The sequence below is a fragment of the Mangifera indica genome, chromosome 6 (genome assembly GCF_011075055.1).
Source record: "Mangifera indica cultivar Alphonso chromosome 6, CATAS_Mindica_2.1, whole genome shotgun sequence".
NCBI classification, from domain to species: Eukaryota; Viridiplantae; Streptophyta; class Magnoliopsida; order Sapindales; family Anacardiaceae; genus Mangifera; species Mangifera indica.
In genome coordinates, this window is record NC_058142.1 from 3,773,452 (window position 1) to 3,795,619 (window position 22,168).

A 22,168-nucleotide genomic window follows, 5' to 3' on the forward strand; every position below is an offset into this window, starting at 1 on the left:
GGTAGCTTTGAGTTTGTGGCCATTAAAAGAAACGACTTCAATCCTTATCTTATATGAAAAGAAAATATTGTGAATGGTCCATGTGTTTCGCAAACTCAACATGCTTAACTTATAATTAGTCAACTTAATACTCACTCATACATGCACCATTAACAAGTAAAAGCCGCCCATTACATGTGTATGTGGATATGCTTTCAAAAGTATTATTATTTTTTATATCCATAAGAATGTGTGGATAATACATGCTCAACGAAAGAAATAATTAAACTTCTAAAGCAAAGTTTGCTTTTTCCTGCGGTCCCACAAGTTTGATTCTATATCATTCAAGACTAGCTTTGTATAATGGTGTTACTTGTTAAAATCCTTGTAATTCTTACCTAACTCTTATAAAAAATCAGCCAGTTGCATATCCTTTTCGCTTGTATATATTGAGAGTTAAACGTTTTCCAAATGTATTTAATTAGCACTAAAGGGAGACCTCATAAATTCAAAGAAGGACAAATCCTTAATCAATGGCTTTCTTCATTTAAGAAATGTTTCTAAATTAGTCTTCACACTTCTGGTGGAGTTGACATGGACACATAATTGACTCATGTTTTTCATGAAATATTATTTTCTTCGTCATCATATGTAGATCTCTCTTAAACCCTTTAATTATCTTTAAAGATATATATTAATTTATAATTTTTATTTACATTTTATAAATTCCTTAATTTATCAACATGAACTTGGCCGTCACATGCCCAAACTATATTTTTCTCTACTCTTTTTAAAAGAGCATCAAAATAACGAGATATGACAGAAAATTGAAGAGATTGTGAGGATTAAGTAACTTACCCTAGATGATAATAAAAACAAGCTTAAGATAATAATATCAATACGAGACCTTTTAGGGTTTTAAATTTTACGAGTTGAAGAGACAATTAAGCATGGGAAACAAGGTTAGATATTACACCGTGTCATCTTATGCATTGCATGATTTAAGTCAAATAATTAATATGTACATGATTCTCTTTAAGAGTCAACAGGGCTTTCTTCCAATAACTACATTCCAGTAGACTCTCAAAGGAAAGGTGAAACTGCTCCTAGATGTGAATTTGGTGGAATTAAAACTTATCGAATAGATAAAAGATTGTGATAGAACTTTACATAAGATTGTGAGCAACCAACAAAATAAGAGATGATTATGAGGTGGAAAACCACATTTTCAAATTGAGAAAATCATGGGGTTGCTCTACTAAGTTGTCAAATGTCGAATGAAACTCATACTGAGTAAGCCAGCAACCTAATTTTTAATGGACTTACGGGAAAACAACATCAAATTAAGCGGCTTAATTTTTGCTAAACCTAAGAAAATGTTAGTGTCTAGTTGTTTTTTACATTATCAAATATATATAAGAATAAAATATATATAACAATACTATATATATCTATTTTAAGTATACAAATAGATAAATATTTTTATGTAATTATATGTTACTTTATCTTTAATTCAAAATCAATCAATTGTATAGTGGCATACATCAAATATGTATCTAAGTATGTATTTAAAATAGATATCTATATTTTTATTAAAAATACAAGATAAGAAGCGTTTCAATATGCAAATTATTGAAGTGGTTTCTTCTTTATTAATAAAATAAAACCCATTTCAGATATATCCTTACTTGAACCAGCATTGGCAGTTAAGATTGGTTAAAGCAGGCAACTAGTTCTATACTAACATATAAGTTGGTTTTTCTTCCTATTTTTTCTTCCCTTTTCTCTGCAACTGTCTCCTATATAAAAAAAACAAGTTTTGTTGAACTTCTAAGATTTGGTCAAATAATTATTAATAATATAATGATGGATCCATTGGTCTTTTTTGTTGAAGTCATACAGCATCGCCAGATCCAGTTAGGCATTTTCTTGATTTTGTTGAACTGGATTCGATACTTTTGGTGATGTAACATGCACCTAATCTTGGAAGGACTTCATCAGAGAATTATAGAATTCAGAATTTAGTAGTTAGACTGCATCGTTGAAATTTGGACGCATATCTAATAAAGTCAATTGCAGGGCAGAATATATGGATGTTTGTAGGGGGTGACTAATTAATTATACATGCTAAACTTATTGACATAAACCTTAAACATATTAACCAACTTATTACAAGTACTGGTGAAAATATCTGCTCCACAATTTATATGTTAGAATCGATCACTAAAATTATATATATCTATTTTAATTATATAAAATGTATATACTTATATATACTATCATATGATTAAGTGATTTTGAATTTAAGATGAAATAATATTGAATTACATAATAACATATATAATTATGTATATATTTATACACTCAAAATAAGTACATATAATATTTCTCTAAATTGATATTCAACACTTAATTGTCCATTGTACGTGGGTAGCAATTAATCAATTTTATAGTTTACAATAAAAAAGAGAAAAAAAAAGAAAACTGAATGAATGGTCGTATCGAGTTCTTAAGTGTGTTACTCTTGGATCGACGAATCGGGCTACAGAAAACTTCATCTAAAACTGAAATGAAGTTATCTGAGTGAATGCTATGCCATAATGCCATAAATACGTGGGTCAGAAAGTTCAGAAGATTAGAAGGCAGTTCAAAAAGAAAACTTTGACCCAAATAACATAATTATTTCTGATAATTTTGGATTAAAAATAAAATTTTTTTAAATCATATAATAATACATTAATTAAATATTTGATTAAATATTCAAAACTAAATACACATAATATTATTCTTAATCAATTCTCCTACCTCTCTTGTGTGCCAAAATCAGCTTCTATTTATTGCAAATGGGACGTTGCTCTAAGGGCATTCCCAAATCCCAACAACTTTTGTCTACAGGAAAGAGCATACAGCTATTAGGCAAACTGACTCTTACTCAACATCAAATACTCAAGTATTCACTCTAATTTGCAGGAATAAAATTATGTACAAATTTATTCTTATAAATTGAACTGACAACTTGACGTTAAGTTTTGTGATTATTTATTTTTTTTCTCGTATCAAAATCATTCAATCAAAACCTATCAAATCAAATTGTATAAATAAGTTAATACTATTTGTTTGTCCATATATAAAAAAACGGTATCAAAACGATTCTTATACGGATTCATTCACCTACTAAGAATCAATCAAACTAAATCCAGGGATTATCCTCTTGCAAAAAAGAAATTTGATAGCCATAGCCTATAGCAAAAATAATAGTGACATTGAAAACCTGATGAAGCCTTGGAATAAATAAAAAATACAATTTGTAAAACTCATTTTCAATCCCAGACGAGATTTAATAATACAATTAAAACCAACAACCATTACACATCTTTAACTGCCCATATGGTAAGCTTAAACTATTTAATGGCTAAATTCTTATTTTTCTTTTTTCCTCTCTTTTTAAAACTAGTTTCAGGTCCTTCTTCCTCTTCAGCCTTCTGCTCAGCCTCCAATATGGCCAACTGTAAACCAAAGTTATCCAAGTCAAGTCTGTAATAATACTACTACATGGTTGATAAAACCCTCACATGTTCCATCGAACACTAAGTTTACCTCATCAAGAATTGGCTTAAGCTCCCTGTACCGAGTTTCAGCAAGATCAAAACCATCTTTACGAAGTTCCTGCAGGTCCAAACACACAAATGAACAGTTCATGATAGCTTTCATTTTTGCATTCATATATCAAGACAATACGATATTTTTATGATTTCAGTAATCTGATGGCTCACTACTTTCTTTCAGAGAAATACTAGGGTGTTTGATCATTTTGGCTTATCAAGATGAACGGTACCTCTTAAATATAAAGGCACAAATTACTGATGAATGAACCATAATTGATGAACATTATGTCCAATTATCTTAGAGACCTTATGCAGATGAAATGGTGTTCCCTCTCTTATTACTTTCTAATTCATTCATATCTCTAATTAGGGTTTTCATGGCATTGGGAACTACGTCGAGTGTGCATAAATTTGTACAGCAGCGGTTTATCAGCAAACACTCCCACATAACTATGAGACCACAAATTAACAAAAATACGGAACAAACAATCATTAAGGGAAAAAAACAGAAGATGTTTTCATAACTATTGACTCTACCAAGAGAAAACACAGGATTCGGAGCTCAGAAACATAGTAAGCATGATGACTACATGCCATGTTGCAGAAGGTGAAACCTGGGATAATTAGGTGCTCAAAAAAATTTGGTACAATAATTTGATGTTGAACTAAAGTAACTCAGGATCACAGTATGTGAAAAATTCCTTAGTTCCACATTTTCCCACCCTCACAAACTAATTAAAGTAAACCAAACTCAGAAAGAACTTGGAAGCTTAATTTTTCTCAATGATAAAGGAACTGGAGCAGAGTATGGTACATACCAATCATCTGATTAAAAGGATTTCAATCACTATTTTATTTAAAATGAGGAAAAAGAAGAAAGAAATAGACCTTTCCAGTGTGTTGAGTATGCTCATGGGCCGCCATTTGCCAATACAGACTTGTACGTTTATAGAAATCCTTCAAGGACTCTCCTGGCTGCACAATAAAATACATGAGGAAAAAATCAGCTCAGAACTTGATACAAGCTGAAGCTGCCATTTGTAAACAATTCAACTAAATTAACAATAGAAAGCTAAACCAGCCCTCATATTTTATGAGCTTGTGTAAAAGTACCATTGGAGTTTTTTGTGAATCTGAAAGGCCGAGTTTAGCTCTGATCTGCTCTATCCTGGCCCGTTTCTCTTTCCTTCGAAGACTCTTTCCCTGGCCCCTTATTATAGCAACAGCATCTCCCATTTGAAGAGAACCAGGAGTAGCATTCACCTAGACATGAAAGTAAAATTAAAATCAGATAAACTGGCACAGGTTCACAGGAATTAGTAAGCATAACATATATTTCAAAACACGTGCTCTCATGCCAATTTTTGTATCTCCTTTTCTTTGCAAATGATGCAATTTTCTTTCATCTAGCATAACACTAAACTTGTCATCTTTCTTGCTTCTTCTGCAGTAAAAAGTTCCTTCCACATGGTTTTTAGTATAACAAACTAATTGACAGTGGAATTTCCAATAGTGCAAACGTACCATGAATGATTTGAACAGAGTTAGGATAACATCCTGACAATATTAACAGGTGCATTTAGAAAATAAAGTATTTGAGAATTTCAAACACATAAATATTATATCAATTAATTGTTAGCAGCACCTCGCTACCGATAATATATTTTTCTCATGGGTGAGCATACTTTTGACATTTTTTTTTTCATATCTGAAAAAAAGGATCAATATTCGTATAGTTCTTCTCTTCTGTGAACTTTGTAATTTTTCTAAAATTTGAAACAAAACTTCTAGAACAAGTCTGTTATACAGGAAAATATTGCAAAAAACATGCAGCATGAAATTAAGCCAAACGTTTGGCTGATAGTAGAATTCTTGCTCAAAAAATCGAGGACTGGACTTAAAAAAATAATAATAATAATAATAAGAACATCACCATCTTAAATATTTTTTAGAGAAATGTTATGTGTATACACATTTGAGTACACAATTATATAGATGATATATAATCATCTAATTGGATGTTATTCTATATTTAATTCAAAATTACCCAATCACATGATGACACATTATCTGTGTACCCAATTATGTACTCAAATGTGTGTATGCATGGTTTCATTGATTCTTTTTATATATATTCTTAGGTGCTAATGTGATAATATTTTCAATACCTATGTTTAGACTTCTATAGCAAGAGAATCTAAATTTTGAAAATTTAACTGAGACACCAGATTTATCAATTCGGTAGATTTTTGTATTTCATCCTAAGGCTGTTCATGTCAAATGTTATCCACAAAGGTTGCCTGCATCACTATTAACTGATGCAGGTTGTATTAAATTGAGAATGCAAAGAGTATACACATATAAATTGAGAATTCTGCACTTATGGTACAAGAAAAAAACTTGTTATTGTGTTTTAGTTATTAACAAAGCATCACCTTCTTTTTAAAAGAACCGGTGATTACTTTTTTTTTTTTTTCTTTATAGATCATCTTATATTTGTTAATATTTAAAACTGACTTTTCAGATGTAAAATGTTAGAAATCATCATTTTCTTTGTATAAGAAGCCCCTTTTATATATTCCTTAATTGCATTTTTATTCATTGCTATCTTTTTTCTTTTTAAATGTAAGAATTTTTCATAAACTTAACTTCCAATGTATGCAACTGAGGTGCATTATGAACTGTCACTAGGTGATTATATATATCAGTGTTGTAAGTGCAAAATATTCAGTAATGTTCAATGCTATTAGATACTTAAAGGAATATATATTTGTCTCACAGTGTAAAACTGGAGCTAAATTGTTTAAACAACACATGATATTTGCTGAAACAGAAAAGCAAGAATAGGTACCTGTGCTTCATCTTCTTCATCGTCCTCATCATCATCATTCTCATCACTATTGCTGTCATCGCCATCGTCATTACTTTCATCATCTTCATCTTCATCCTCATTTTCATCATCCGATGCAACCCAATCACATTCTGATGCCTGGGTGAGAAAAGGAAGGCTCAATCAGGCTAAAGCATATTAAATTCAGTCCCATAAGTTCTAAAATGATGAATATATTTACACTTGAGATGATTAAGAAATTAAGTTTTGAATGTTGAAAAATCTTCACAAGATAAAGCTACATATAACCATTAAAGTTGGCTTAACTAGGTCATAACAATTCAGTGAATCTATTAAGCTAAACTTTCAAAGAAGTAATCACAAATCTTAAACTATGATTTGTTACATGGATTTTTGCACCAATTTAGCATACATCTAGTTTGTGCCACTTAGGCATCATGTAACACAGTGGTGAATGCAAACCACACCTCCATTTTTTATTTAAACTACTAAAAAATAAAGCAAATCCTAGAGAATACAAGTGATCCCTAATATCTCAAGGCTGTCCTACTTCATATATGCTGCTGAACTCCCAATACACCAGAGCTTATCAAGTTAAGATCTGTCAAACCACAACATTTAATTCAAAAAAAGCAAAGCAATTAACGTCTCCAATATAAGGGAAGACACTACAGAAATGCATATTGTACAAAATTAATAATGCAGCATGATTTTTTTTCACTGTAAATCACAAATTTTCTTATGATTTAAACTAATTCCTAAATGGCCTTTTCTAAATCTCTCCTCTATCTTCGCTATTCAGTACCCCAGATATATATAAAATATCAATCTATCTAGGATAAGAAAATCAAAGCTTGAGACTCCCGGACTGCATAAAACCCAGAACAAAAGCAAATAACCTTAACTAAAGAATGGCAATCCCAAACTATAAATCGCATAACTATAGGCAAAGAGCATGATCTCATGGCAATTTTAAGGAAGGATATCACAAACCGTTATGATGCACTTCCATTCATCAAGTTTGCTGAGATTCAGAGAATACATATCATCAAGTGTAATTTCTCGATCATTAATCTCCATCATTCCCCCATATATGTATAGAGTATCCTTCCCGACAACCATGCATGAATTAATTCGTCCACAGGGCTTCCCTGTCTAAAAGTTTCCATAGATTCATAAATTAAAACAGGCAAATGGAAATGCAGAAGAAAATTTTCTAATACAGCACAACAAACCTCTGATAAAACAGAATTTTGCACATCCAATTCAGTCTTAGATTCATAAAGTGTTCCATCAGATTTATTAGCTGACCTACCACCATCAATGGTCATGCTTGCAGGCATATGCTCAGATAGTTCATCCATGCTACTTTCAATTTCATCTGCTGCTTCTTCATGGTTCTCATTCTTGTCAATCACAGCAAAATCTTCTATTTCAATTGGATTTATTTTATCACCAAGATTTGAACCATTTGGCTTCCGTTCAGAACTCTTCTTTAACTGCTAAACAACAATAATAAGTAATCGCAAATATAGAATGTCAAATGAACCTCTTCAAAACTATTTCTTTTCTTTTTACAAAAAGATATATATATATATATAAAAAAAAAAAAGAAGCTTCTAAATAATACAATATTACAATTTAAGAAATAGGAAAATGAAAAAGAACTCTTTCTTAGAGGAATCAATGTCCAGGTTTACCTTGCATTTTGTTGGCTTCTCTTTCCTCAGCTCCAAAGGATACCTACATCCAAATCCAAAAGAAGTCTTTTCTTCAGTTCACTCCAACTAAGATATCACACCTCAAAACTTTATGTGGCCTATACTCAAAATCAATCTTAAGTGCACCATACTGCAGAAACATCTGGCATCATTACAATTCATCATGAGGTAAACTATGAAATTACCAACTCTTTCTTTGCAAACCCAATGAAACTTTAAATTGTGAAGCATTTTTACAAATAATGAAAGACCTTATCCCATAACACAAATGCCTTCTCAGATGAATTGACAAGCACTCATAATCTAATATATCAAGGGATGATGAGGAGAAAGGAAGGGGCAAGTTGAGGGACTTACCAGCGATGATTGTCTAATTGGAAGCCATAAAGTTCATTCAAGAATAAGCTCATTAGGACATCACCTACACAGATAAATGAAGTTACAAATATAAACAATGATGAACTCATTGAAAAGCAAATCTGCAAAGTTAGAAGTAACATATCTAAGTTAATTAAGACTTAATCAACAAAACATGCAGAAGGAAAAGCTTACCTTCCCTTTCCATATCTACGACACCCCCAAATAGCACAGCACGCTTCTTATGAACACACATGGAAAACCCAGCACGAGGCCCAGGAGGCATCCCACTTTTCTTCACCTAATATTGAGGAAAATATAATGTTTGCAGTGAAACAATTTGACAAGAAAAGATATCCCACAGAAAATTGAGTTGCCATGAGAGAATATTCCATTAAAAGTAGAGCAGTGTAAAAAATTGCTTAAAACCAATTAATAATTTGAAGAAGATTAGTATGAAGCTAAGCAAACAAATGCTAATATCCAAATATTAGAATCATAGTTTTCCCAGATGCCACATCTCTCAGATATAAAAATACGATACTGAAAACTTGAGTAGCAGATACATAAACACATAGAGTGCAAGAAGAAGGCTACTTCAACTCCCACAAATGGAAATCTTATTATAATATGAAGAATCAGAAATCATGCTAGACTCAAGCCATAAACAATCATTTATTCAACCTGGTTGAGCATAACTGCTAGCAAAAGCCTTGAGACACTCAAGGGTGAAGATTGTAGTTAAATTGTCATCGGTGTGATAGTTTTGTTTGTTCAGCAAATATCTGGCATAAATTATGATATATTTGAATAACACAAACATACAGAAAGAGAGATAGCAAGAAAAGGCATAGACATAATTCATACAAAACTTGCTAAACACAAATCAGTTAAACATTCAAAAGTGTCAATCATATCTCATTGTAGTGAATAAAGTACACCAAAGCTGAGGAATGACATTATATTATCATCAAATTAAGGTTAGAATACTAAAACTTGCAATCCAAGGCAGACCAAATTTTAGTTTCGCTGAAATGAGTAGATGATTAAAGATATCTTCATTAAAAAATAACAATGATGGTCCCCTGAATTATAAAAACAAGATGATCAGGACATATACACAAATATTTAAAGTATCCCAAGATCAGAAGATGTTTTTTCAGTGCTTACATCAACTGTCATATTTCATTATATGATTATCAACAGCATTATCTGAGCTCTATGTTAACATATTATTACAGAGAATTAATCGAGAGGCAGTATATAAAGTTTCATATATGGGGGATACTATTCTTGGACTCAATAAATTAACTCTGCCTCCAAACTTAACCACCAGGAATAAAAAAGAATACAAACCTTGTTCCATTCCCAAGTCTTAGGATCAAGGGACCACAAGTCTGAGTGAACAATTCCTTTCTCAGAATCATTCTTGTCAGATAAAACTTCTTTGGAATATCCACCATATAAAAATATCTGCAAGAATTAATGTAATTAGTACAGGTGTCATCAGTTTATAATCTGCATAAAGAACTATAAGTTATACTCAGAGGAAGAACTAGGACCTAACTTAAGCATATTTAACTTTATGAAAATAAAAGATACAATAAGCAATCAAAAACAAAAGAGTAAGCAATACTACTAGCAAATAATGAATTGTGTAAAGGAAAAACTGTTTAATAGTTCCTACTTCTCCAATCATTAGAGATGACAATAAGAATGTATTTGCAGAACGTTAAAAAACCTCTGAAGATATACTAAAATAAATTATCTTCAAGTCCATCAAATGTAACAATCCAATTGGTAACCAATGCCCTAAGAACTTGCAACAAAGTTTAGGAGACCAAAGCAACCCGTAATAGCCATTAATCAGAAAAGAATACTTATGTACAGCTCTGCAATGGTTCTAACAAGATGAATATAAGCCCACTCACCTCATCCTGATAGACAAAAATCTGAAAGCCACTCCGGGCACTTGGCCACATGGAACCAAGCTTAGGTTTGATTTCTTGCCACTACAATGCAAAATCACATTACTTTCAGTGAAGCATACCATAGAATTTAGAAACATTATCATCACCTCACAGTAGTATCTTACACAATGACGCTAAATATATTCACCTTGAATTGGTCAAGGTCAAAGACATACAAATCATTGTAATACCTGCACAGGATTTAAAAAAAAATAACTTTTAAATGGCATATTTTAGCAATATCAAATATTATATCAGCATTAAAAGCTCCATTTAAACTAGTGATGATACATGCTGCAAGTAACAATCATAAACATTAGACCTCAACATGAAACTCCATTGAAACATTGAAAAGATTCTGTTACGACCCAGTATACACACCCATAAGAAGAAGGAAAGGATTGGGAATAGAGGGGGCACAAACTCAAGGCAACAACCTGGACACACACAGGTGTCATTCACTCTAGGAAAAGCTGGACCACCTGAAGAGGAAAGCAACATGGCCAGTAGGGAGAAGAGCAGTTAGAGAATAAGATGAATAAAGCTGAATGAGGAAGAAAAGACAGCAGCAAGGAATCAAGAAGGAAATCAGTAGAAAGAGCGAGCTGGCCTCTCGAATGCCAAGCATGGGGATGGGATTATTTTGATTTCATTTTACCAGTTGATTGTAAAAGACTGTTTAATCAGAATATACTCTTGGCTCCAATTAATATTAATAAAAATATATTCTCTTCATTTATTCTTCTGTGTATCAGTTTATGTTTGTGAAGTGTGAGTACAGGTTTCAGCTCTGGTGGAAGAGGAGTGGAGTTGCAGTGTTGAGAAGAAGGAGAGTGAAGTGATTCCGGGTGACCAGGTCCCTAACAGATTAGAAAACTTTTCCAGCCTCCACATTTTGGAATGGATCTGTCCAGAATTTTGTTAAATTTTTAATGGTGCCAAATTATTGAAATATCAAACGTTGAGAGGAGAAGAAAACAGATCAATAATCTCAGTAATGTTAGTTGAACAAACTCACCAATAAGACTTAAGCAACAAATCACCATTATTCTATGTGGTTGCTTTAGATTATAAAAGTTAGTCTTTACAAATAAATAAAGTGGCCTCATACACATGATGATATAGTCATTGTTACAATTAAAATGAACCGAATCCTTCCAAGAAAGGCATACACTCAATTGTAAAATGTAAACACAAAGGAGGAGAAAGAACTCGTTGGTCCACCAAATAAATAAAGATGCACTGTAAATCCAACTTTTATAATACATATGCCACTACTCACCCCTAGCCACCAGTTAAATCCCTTACCACATTGCTAATCAATTGATCCCAAGCTCCTATGTCAGTTTGTTCAAATCTACATACAGTCTTTAAGAACAGCAATTAGCTAAAGCAATTTTCCTCAAAAACTATAATAAAATTCAATTTTTAAAATAATTTAATGTACATGAAGCCAGACTGTGTACTTTGCCATATTTGTTTGTTTCAGATAAAATATCATCCTCAAAGCAATCACAAAGAACCTAAGAAATGCATTGGTCTCTCGAGAAACAGTGACTGCTTCAGGAAATTATCATAAAGAAACAGAACTACAGAAGAGTAAAATTGCAATAAAATTGTCCATAAAAGATTGCGACAGAATGTAAAATTCAAACAGACATAGACAACCAAAGCCAAGAGTATGAGTTATAACCACAGAACTCTTAACAAAATTTTGCAAGGACCCATCAACAACCTTACTTCTCTAAGAGTGTCATAGAAGCCACCAAAAACAATAATCTTGTGCTTGTATAAAACCTGTAAAATAAACAAGGACATAAGAACAACAATACCAATAATAATAATATTAAATAAGCAGGAATAGAGTTTTTGGAGCTTCAGCACTTCTTCAGAACTAGTATATAAAATTAACTACTAAGCCAGAAAATTATTGACAGATTTTGGACGAAACAGAACTTAGAATAGGGTGTCTTCCCTTTCTACAACTTTTTCACTTTAGCATTGCACCTAGTGCAATTAGCTAGGGGGCATCAAGGGTTTTCACATTTGTGGAAGTGAAGAATCTAATTTGAAATCTTATTTACACCAATTTAGCCTTAGAGCTGATATATTTGTTTCTAACTTAAGTAGCATTTATCAGTAGTAACCATACATGGCAACAACAATATGAAGTTGATATATTTACCAATAAACTTATGAAAATAACATTTTAAAGAAACCTGAACTTACCATACGGTGACCTGACCGTGGACTAGGACACCCCTTCAGATTCAGTTGTTCCCACTGATTTGTCTTCAAGTCCAACATCCAAAAGTCCTGTAACAACAAAAATTCAGAGGCAACACAAGATAAAAATAATTGAGATAAAAACTTAATCATAAAAATGAAAGCAGAAGAAGCAAGATGACATAGATTTCACCTTGTAGTGATGGAACCTTTCTTGATTTGGGGATGTAAACTCACCACCTACCAACAAGCAGTCAAGCACATACATTTCAATGGGTAATATGAAAAACCCAAGAGCTACTAAGAGAAAAAGTTTGTGAACATAATAAGCCAAAGTTTTGTAAAGTTTACCAAAGATGTAGAGATAATTTTTCCAAGCAACTGCCTGATGAGCACTACGAGGAGGCGGACTGTTGGGGCTCGAAATCAACTTCCACTCCTGCTTCTCCACATCATACCGATAAAGATCACCATACACAAATGTCTGTACCAATCAAACTTTACGATAATTATTTGCACTCAGAAATTGCAACATCTATTTACTGGAAATATACTCATATAAAAAGGACTACGAAATTCTAACCTTGTTGCCGTTGTAAAATTCACCTCCATAAAGTATTAACTCAGTCTCTTTCGATGGATTTATGTTGAGCTACGCAATTGATCAACATAGTCATTTTAAGAAAAGAAACTGAACGAGTTCAAAACGATAAATAATATTCTGAGAACCACAAGTAAGAATATTACTGTACAGTTAGACCGACGAGATGGCGCGGGGACATTATCTTCGATGTGAACCTCTTTCTTCTTAGCTTCCTCCTTCTGAATACTCAACTGTTAAATAAAAATAATTGAACAAGTTAAGAATAGGAAAGTGGAAAAAAGATTTTTTTTTGCTAATAAATAAATAAAATAAAAGTAATGTACAAGAATGGCGTCAATATCATCTTCAGGAGAGAGTTTCTTGGACTCTCTTCGCGCTCTCTTTTCTTCAGCTTTCACTGTCTTTCTCTCTGTTTTTTCTTTGCCTTTTCCAGGTTTTTTGTTTTTCTTCCCCATTGTTTTCTTCAATTCTTCGGAAACCGAATTCACACTCTGCTTCGAGAGCTGGCAGTGCGGCCGACGGGAGAGAGGTAGAGGAAGACCGGGGGTTTAAATGATCGTATTGCTGCGACGCCGTTTTGGTTTTCACAAGTGGTGTTGTTTATGGTAGAAGCTTTCAAGGAAAAATATACCCAGTTAAAATGCAAGGTAACACGCAAAATATTTTAAAATAGGCCAAATGACTATTTCCCACCCAAGGTTTGATGTTTTTTTAAGTTTCCACCCTTTAACTATGGAAACATCAAACACTCATTCATGACCGGTTAGATTTAACAAAACTCTAATGGTGGTAAATTTAATCTCATTTTCCCCTCTAAAAGTTTAAAAACTAACATTTTTTCTCTAAGCTAAGTTTGAAAAGATCGCATTTCCCCCCTAGGGTTTATTTCCAAACCCTTTCACTTTCTCCGATGCCATCACCGACCGTCTTCCCCTCCCGATGGTTTCTCTTCCACCGACGGCCCCCCTCAACTCTTGCACTACGCATCCAACGTAGAGAGAAGTCGTCTGGGAAGAGAAATCATCTTCCCAGACGACGAAGACGAGATTGATCGATCTCGTCTTCGTCGTCTGGGAAGACGAAGAACCCTCAACGAAGTTCTTCGTCTTCCACGGCTTCTCCGACTCCGATCGGACGTCCAAATAGGAGGAAAGAGATCGTCGGAAGGAGAGAATGCTTCGGGAGAGAGAGGTCGTCGACAATGGAGCCGAAGATGTCGTCAGAGATTTCAAAATGAAACCCTAGGGTGAAACTGCGATTTTTTAAAATTTAGACTGGGGGAAAATTTTAGTTTTTAAAGTTTAGGGGGGCAAAATTAGATTCTATTTTATTTTATTTTTAATATTATAGAGAAAATTACGATTTTACCCTTACCACCATTAGGGTTTTGTTAAATCTAACCGATCATGGATGGGTGTTTGGTGTTTCCATAGTTAAAGGGTGGAAACTTGAAAAAACATCAAACCTTGGGTGGGAAATAGTTGTTTGGCCTTTAAAATATATATATTAAATAAAAATTAAGTTAATTATATTATTAATATACAATATAATTAACCAATCATAATAATTATTTATATATATATCAATTTTATTAATAATAATAGTATTTATTTTAAAATTTTTTAAAATAATTTATGTTTATGGTGATTTTTTTATAATAAATGAATACATAAATTATTCTAATTCTAATATTTTAGTAAGAGTAGAAGTCATTCTGCAACAGATTTTAATTGACTTTTAACATTTCTTCAATTCATCTCTAACAAATTTTACTATAGTAATATTTCTTAAAAAATTCAGGTTAGTATGAGTTGATTTTGTATCTATCCGAGCATGATATAATTTAGTTTTGAGTTGTATTGGGTTGTCCAAACTAAATTTTATATAAAAATAACTCAACCTTAATACGATTTATTTTGTTTCGTATCATATCATATTAAATTAATAGGTCATATTAAAAATTATTAGTTTTATATGGTTATCTCTAACTTAATTTAATTTAAAAAATGTGGATAGTTCGGGCTTAACAAAATTACCCTACACAAAAATTCAATTTCTATTCATTACAAAAATCAATCTTTATATTTCAAGCATGATTTCTTATTAAAATTTGGATGGTTCAAGATTTCCACATTCAAAGACGAAGATTTAATGTGTATTTGGAAGCTTTATTTGTCGTACTTATCCATCTTCACACCACTCACCTTATATATAAGCTCATTTTGAATGCATCTCATCAAGAATTTTGAAAAAAAATGTTAGTGCTTTAGAGTTTTGAAAGGGATGGATTCTATTATTGTTTTGGTGGTTAAAATTGTGAATGTTTTGTTAGGATTTAATAGACTAGAAGTGTTTTTATTGCATGAATATTGTGTTGAATATGCATTCTTTCAAAGAGAAGGGATGTTCTAAATCAATCCAATGTTACATGCATGCATGAAACCTCTACCTCTGAGGAAGCTCCTCATGAGCACATTAAGAATCTAAGTGGGCAAAGGTGGGAGAAGGTGAATGTATGCAGAGCTGCAGACTGTTCCTCATCTTAAACTAGAACTAAAATCACATTGAATCTTGCTAGAATGTTGAATTGTATATATCAACATGGAGATGGGCATGGTGTTCAAGAAAACAGAGGCCAAGGATTTTGAGTTGTATTGCATTTTAATCTTGGGTAAAAGTAAGGTTGACAAGGTCGTCAATCTGTTCTTTTACGGATATGCAATTCAAAATTTGAGTTTATTATCAATGTTTTTCAATTAAAAACTCTTTATTATTACTCGTCAAACCTAATCTTTTTACCAAATATAAAATTATCTAATTATATGAAAATATATACATATAATTAAAATTAAATGTAAAGTCCACAGCTTAACCTATGGACAAAATTTTGGGAGGAAGATAAATTATGTTGTCTTTCAATGGGGTGATGTCTACATAGTAATTCTAAATGCAACATATATGAAAAAAATTAGAAGAAGCTTAAAAAGAAATCCAAGTTTTACAATTGTTTATAGAGGCTTGAATGGGAAATATGTTACACCTCGATAGAAAACTTCTTGACTTTGTAACTCATTAATGGTCCCTGTTTTTAATAAATTGGAAGACTAATTAAAATATTAGCATTTATTATATCTAAGAAAGTGTATGATTTCAATGTGAAGGATGTTGGTCCATCCAACGTAGTAAATAATGCAATACAACAAACAAAGGCCTAATTTGCAACATTTAATACCACACTTTCCAACGAAAATTGTCTTAATTTTAAATTACCATTGATTTGTTTTAGATTTAGGATGACTATTTATATAATTTTATCATATTTTTTATATACAAAATAATTATACTATAAAATATACAAAGTTTTTAAAATATTTTTATTATTGAGCAAAGTTTAAATCGGTATATTCATAATTGTTCATGCATAAATGTATAGAGTAAGTGATAGCCTTCTGAAACCACCGAGGGGAAAAGCAAGGCGGAAGAACATGGGCCTCCACCGTTTTCATGCAATAGCTTAGAGCATGTAACTGCTGCTAACTCAAAGGAGTAATTTGTTACTTTTTAGAAGTTTCTAAATATGAAGTTATAACGTTCGGGTGAACATCTACTTGAAATAAATAGGTAAGGGTGATCTTCGATAGAGCTAAAATTGTAAATTTAAATGACATAAAAGTCCAATTCAAGCAAGAGAGAAAATGTTTGAATAGGGAGAAAGTAACACCTCGAAAGAGAGAACTTCTAGACACTGAAACACATTAATGGTCCCTGCTTCCAACAAATTGGAAGAGTAAGGCGGCACTGTTAACAAAAATGTTTTCCTTTCTATGTATGAAACATGTAATTAATTTCAATGTCAAGGATGTTGGTCCAAGCAGCAATCAAAATTTACCTTTCATTTGGAGGCTCGTACACCCCACTTTCCAAGGAAATATGTTAAAAATAATCAGGTTTTGACTAAATATAAATTGTTAATCATTTGAACATGGGAAGTTTTTGTTTGTTTGTGTGGATTTGACATGGGTGTTGTGGAAACTTAGAAATGCATTGATGAATGGAACTGGCGCTCTAAGATTGACAGTGGTGTGATGTAGTGACCCCCGCAATGACCGTGCTCTCAGCTGCATGGCTCGTTGAAGTAGTCGGCTGTGAGAAGACTTGACACTAAACACTAGTATTCTTTAGAAACATCTTAATGCGTGTAAGTGTTCTCGGTTTATGCAATAACTACATATATGCCCACAATTCAAAGTCTCGATTTTGTTCATTGAGTTGAAAAACTATGGCATTTTGATTCTTAATGTGTAGCCACCAAGACAACTAACCTTGAAATAAACCCATGTACGTTGTCATTGGGTAACTTACTCATGCATAATTTTTGATATTGTCTTCTCGAGGATTAGTATTATATCCATTCATATTATAGTTTAGATTTATTGATTTCGTCCTATATATTTGAACTTATTAAAAGAGTAATTTTAAATTTTAACCAATTTTTGTAAGAATGATTTAGTTTTCTTTTAATATTACCCTTAATTTTATTACACAGGTTATTTGGTTGGAGCACTCTTAATAATCAACAATATATCTATGAAACTAACAATCACATATAATCACCATTAGCACACCCGTACACGATGTATGTCTAAACCTTTGTCACGTGGTGAGAATATACTATATATATATATATATATATATATATATATATATAAAATTATCAGCTTCTGCTTCACCTTTTTAATGAAAATATATATTTTTTCTTTGTAAAGCATTTCTTAGACTTCTATTTTTATTCTATTATGTCTAGTTATCATCTTACTTATTGTTTTTACATAAAGTCAAGAGAAAATTTTGGTATTTTAGTTTTAGGAGAAACCAATGAAAGCATTCATCGTTTGTATATGGAATCATTTAGCTGAAATCTTGTTCTTTTATTGGTTTACTTTAAAATAAAAGAATAACCAAGTTTCATTGAAATCTCATTAATAAACTTTATATATTATGTACAGCTCACATTGCAGTAAAACAGCCATAAAAATTTGGGTCAAGAACAAAGTTTTGGTAAATATCTAGCTTTGCCTGGAGTAGCTCTTGTTACATCTTCCATTTCCGTCTGCATTATCCTGCAGGCTTTCTCCAATTCCTTCATCTTCCACTTCATTCCATGAAAATGATGTTCAAGCTCCTCAGTTTCCGTACGCTGTTTTGCACATATTAAAATATGCGAGGCATCAGCTTTCCTTTTCCCAGCCATTAATGCCTTAACGCCCACAGGATTGATGGTGACAACACTTTTTGTTTTGGGAACTAATTTGTATTGTTCATTAATGAAAGACTTGACTGCTATTTTTGATGGAAACCTTGAGTTTTGAGCTATGTGTTTCAATGCTTCAGTCGAAAGCTTCTCATAGTTCAACGTTCTGCAGACTCTCAATTTTTCTTCTTCAGATAATCCAGAATGAACCTGCTCGAAAAGTCAGCACAGATGTTTAATGCTTGAAACAAAAAATATATACACCACAATAATTGAGTTGTTAGCCTCTAAACGGTAACTTGATTGGCAAATGAGAGAATTCCAAACATAAAAGAGAGGATTTAAATCCCCTTGGTTAAACTATTGATTTATCTAGCCAAGTGGTCACGGACCTAGAGTTTTATCTTAGTACTTAATTTACCTGAACATAGAAGTCTATGGCGTGGTAGAGTCCATCATGAGATTCTCTTGTGGAATCTGGCATCACTCTCAGTAATTCTGCGAACTTGGAAGGCTTTAAACAAGAATCTGGAGATACTTCAGCAAGGTATGAGTCTATTAAGCCGGACACTTTGTTCGATTTCATGGATACCCAGTTGTCATTTTCAGAGAGGAAAGCTTTAACAAGCCTCAAAACTAAATTCACATCGTAAACATAATCCTTTCCGTGTGGCGCTGGAATTAGCAGATAGTCAAGTGTTGCTTGATCTAGTTGTGAACCTATCAGATTTTCCAGCTTCTTTCTGTAATGTTTGCTGATGTTCAAGCTTGAGGCCACTCGAAAAATTTCGAACAAGTGCTTGAAAGAATGAGATCTCCTATCAAGTAGAGAAAGTAGACTTATAATTACCTCTGCAATATTGCGCTTCTCATATGGAGAGGCACTGAGAAATCTTGATCTCTGATTATAGAAGAGGAACTTGCAAATTATGCTGTGGTCAAAATTCCTGGAAATCATCAGCTTGATTAACTTATCTATTAAATCCACCTTTAAAAACAGAAGATCTTCGAACCACCATGTTTTTTGAGAGTGTTTGTCCTTTGTGCTAACGCTACTCCTGAAATCATCAGATGAGAACTTAGTAGAATTCTCCGAGAAAGATGCACATTTGCTTGACGCTCCAGGGAAATCAAGCCTTTCTATAAGACAACATAAGATTTTGTCAAGTATGAATGGTGAAGACTCTGCAGTGGAATGTAAATCTTGGCACTGCTTCAAAGCTTCCAGGAGCTCTGGCCAAGTCCAGTGATTAATTTCCTCGAGAGGAATTTCAATTTGGTCAATCAAATTGGGTTTTCCATGGCTATCATTAGAACCCATCTCCATGAAAATTGCAGCGGAACTTAGAAGGAAAATGTTCCGGGAAGTTATCTTTGTTTTGCCACTGTTGTAGCAAAACCTGGTAATGAGTTCAAAACCCTCTGCGCCTCCTGGAAAGTCATTGAATATCACTTTCAGTTTCCTTGTTTTTCTGCTCAATTTATCGAACAATTTGCTGAATCTGCCTGAGAAAGATGCAAGAATTCTCTGCCAAAATTCAAAACCAGTTAATGAAATGTTCATTCAAAGATAAAAGAGTCCCTAAATTTCAAATTACTAATACAATAAGAGAAAGTGAAATACGCAACAGAAATGTACCCAAGCTTTAGTGTTTACTAACTAAAAAAAAAGCCTTAAATGCACCAAACCAGACACTGGAAATTTGAATGAAATTTACTGTTACAGGAAATTATGGTAAGATGTTGCTATCAACAATAAATTCTGGGAGCTGTACTTGCACTACGCTCCTGTCGTTTGCGGCAGAATAAAAACCAGTGAAAATAATAGTTAACTGGAAACTAGAAATATGACAAAATATATCACTAAATTTCCTTTCGCCCTAATACAAGATTTTTCCAAAATTAAATGCTTTTATAGAGTAGGTATTGATTGAGCACAAGAAAAAGAAAAAGAAAATTGCTTCTGGTGATTGAAATTCAATGCAAAATATCATGATGGCCAAATAAGAGAAAAAGGAAACTAGAACTAGAAAGGAAAAACTACCATGCTGCTGCAAGCAGCTGAAAAAGCTAAAGAAGACGATAGGATAAAAATCTTAGTGAACTGAGCATGAAAGAGAAACAAACTAAAGTCACTACCTTGTCCACCATGAAAGTCTCTTCGCCATTAACGTCGACCTCGAGATCACAACACACTTCCATTGTTAATCCGAAGAAAAGAAAGAACCAGCTTGGTTTTTGCTGCCAACAAGTTGAGTGGCTTTAATTTATGCGGCTCAAAAAGTTGGGAGTCAGAAAACCATGAAAAGCATTTTCAGAAGAACTCAAAAAGGAGAATAAAAATGAAGGAATATATATACTGTGAGACTGGAGAAGATGATGAAGGGTGGAAGATGATGTGTTAGAAAGTATTAATATTGTTTGGTCAATTAGCAAATATAAAGTGAGACAACGTAGGGAATAAGAAGAGGAAGCATTTTTAAAACAAGAAAAATCCAGTGCAAGGACATTGGAGCGTTCCTCCGACTTATCCAGTGATGAAGCTGCCAAAGTTTCGCAATCTTTTGTAACTACTTTTAATCGACAACCTTTTTCTAATGCGCACTGAACATTAAACGAACCCACCATACAATAGCACAGGTGTTTTTCTAATGTGCCGTGATGATGTGAATGATTGTTGATGTTTTACTTAATCCAAATTACTAGCGTCGTGTGCTCAATAATTCATACATACGTAGAGACGGTAATTCGGCCCACAAAACTAGATTTTCGGTATATTCCTCCGTGAGCTTTTAACCTATCCCTCCAGATAAAGAAGAGATTATCTAATAAAGATAAAAATAAGATGATTAAAATTTTTGTAATTAGAGATAGAGATAAAAATTTTTTTGATACATCTCCTCTCTAATCCATCTTATCTCCTATATATTTTATAAACTCTTATATATTAATCACTTTTAAAAGCTTTGAATTATTATAAATAAACTCTTATACTTAATTAATATTTAATTATTTTTTTAATGAAGATTAAGAGAGAAGTGTGAAATTTTTTTTCCACGTGAACAGAGAAGAAGAAGGGAGAGAAAATTTTTGAGATAAAGGTTCTTTGATATGCCCATTTTCCACCCTACCAGTCCAGTTGTCCACTCTATATACATGTGGCTCACACAGAAATCGAAGATTTTGCTTATATTATTTCTTAATTATGTGCTAATTTTACTTGACCAAATCTCCTTTGCCTTTTCCGTTACTTATGGCGCCAATTTTTGCAGTAGCTAGCTTGACTTCAGAACGGCTTCGTGCAGTGGATGCTGGATCCCACAAAGAGAGTATAAGAGAAATGAACTAAGACGCATTTCATGGCACAAGATAAATAAGATCAATAAGCCAACACAGTGTAGTCTCTTCTTCACCAAACAAGGAAGGATTAACAGGCGCCTTTTTGACTAATAATTTCAATGCTTTCAGTCGTACCCACTATTATCAAAATCTGCTTTTAAGCTCGGTTCTTCCAGAACCCACCGCCAAACTATCTACCGACTTCACCTAATTTCCCAAAAGATCCTGTAAATTGCAGTTTCAAGTTGACATCTCAATAGGAGAT

The 22,168-nt window shown here is 32.8% G+C and overlaps 2 protein-coding genes across 3 annotated transcripts; both read right to left on the reverse strand.

Annotated features, from left to right (window-relative positions):
• Positions 1-3,237: 3,237 nt before the first annotated feature.
• On the reverse strand, positions 3,238-13,916 carry LOC123219451 (kelch domain-containing protein 4). Of its 2 annotated transcripts, none has more exons than XM_044641429.1 (20): positions 13,637-13,916; positions 13,457-13,543; positions 13,293-13,361; positions 13,061-13,193; positions 12,903-12,949; positions 12,713-12,799; positions 12,219-12,280; positions 10,632-10,674; positions 10,445-10,525; positions 9,870-9,986; positions 8,709-8,814; positions 8,514-8,577; positions 8,136-8,178; positions 7,671-7,937; positions 7,429-7,590; positions 6,436-6,573; positions 4,698-4,847; positions 4,473-4,559; positions 3,577-3,645; positions 3,238-3,485 (listed from the first exon to the last, which is right to left on the reverse strand). In XM_044641429.1, the coding sequence occupies exons 1-20, from the start codon at positions 13,766-13,768 to the stop codon at positions 3,381-3,383; spliced, it is 2,049 nt and encodes a 682-aa protein (XP_044497364.1). In that variant the 5' UTR covers positions 13,769-13,916; the 3' UTR covers positions 3,238-3,380. The 2 variants fall into 2 exon arrangements, with proteins under 2 accessions (XP_044497364.1, XP_044497365.1); XM_044641430.1 differs by having other exon boundaries at positions 7,671-7,934; positions 13,637-13,915.
• A 4,360-nt stretch (positions 13,917-18,276) lies between these two features.
• LOC123218578 (BTB/POZ domain-containing protein At3g22104-like) lies at positions 18,277-21,149 on the reverse strand. Its single transcript, XM_044640069.1, has 3 exons — positions 20,704-21,149; positions 18,986-20,092; positions 18,277-18,774 (listed from the first exon to the last, which is right to left on the reverse strand). Exons 1-3 carry the CDS (start codon positions 20,764-20,766, stop codon positions 18,355-18,357), a joined length of 1,590 nt encoding a protein of 529 aa, XP_044496004.1. The 5' UTR covers positions 20,767-21,149; the 3' UTR covers positions 18,277-18,354.
• Positions 21,150-22,168: the final 1,019 nt, after the last annotated feature.

Bases quoted from the DNA above. Each gene is read 5' to 3' on its own strand.
- LOC123219451 (XM_044641429.1), bottom strand. From the start codon at position 13,768: ATGGGGAAGAAAAACAAAAAACCTGGAAAAGGCAAAGAAAAAACAGAG. The intron at 10,526-10,631 runs GTGAATATATTT...TTTGCATTGTAG, and splicing joins TTGACCTTGACCAATTCAAG to TGGCAAGAAATCAAACCTAA. The intron at 8,578-8,708 runs GTAAGCTTTTCC...TTATCTGTGTAG, and splicing joins CGTAGATATGGAAAGGGAAG to GTGATGTCCTAATGAGCTTA.
- LOC123218578 (XM_044640069.1), bottom strand. From the start codon at position 20,766: ATGGAAGTGTGTTGTGATCTCGAGGTCGACGTTAATGGCGAAGAGACT. The intron at 20,093-20,703 runs GTAGTGACTTTA...GAATTTTGGCAG, and splicing joins AGACTTTCATGGTGGACAAG to AGAATTCTTGCATCTTTCTC. The intron at 18,775-18,985 runs GTAAATTAAGTA...CTTTTCGAGCAG, and splicing joins CCATAGACTTCTATGTTCAG to GTTCATTCTGGATTATCTGA.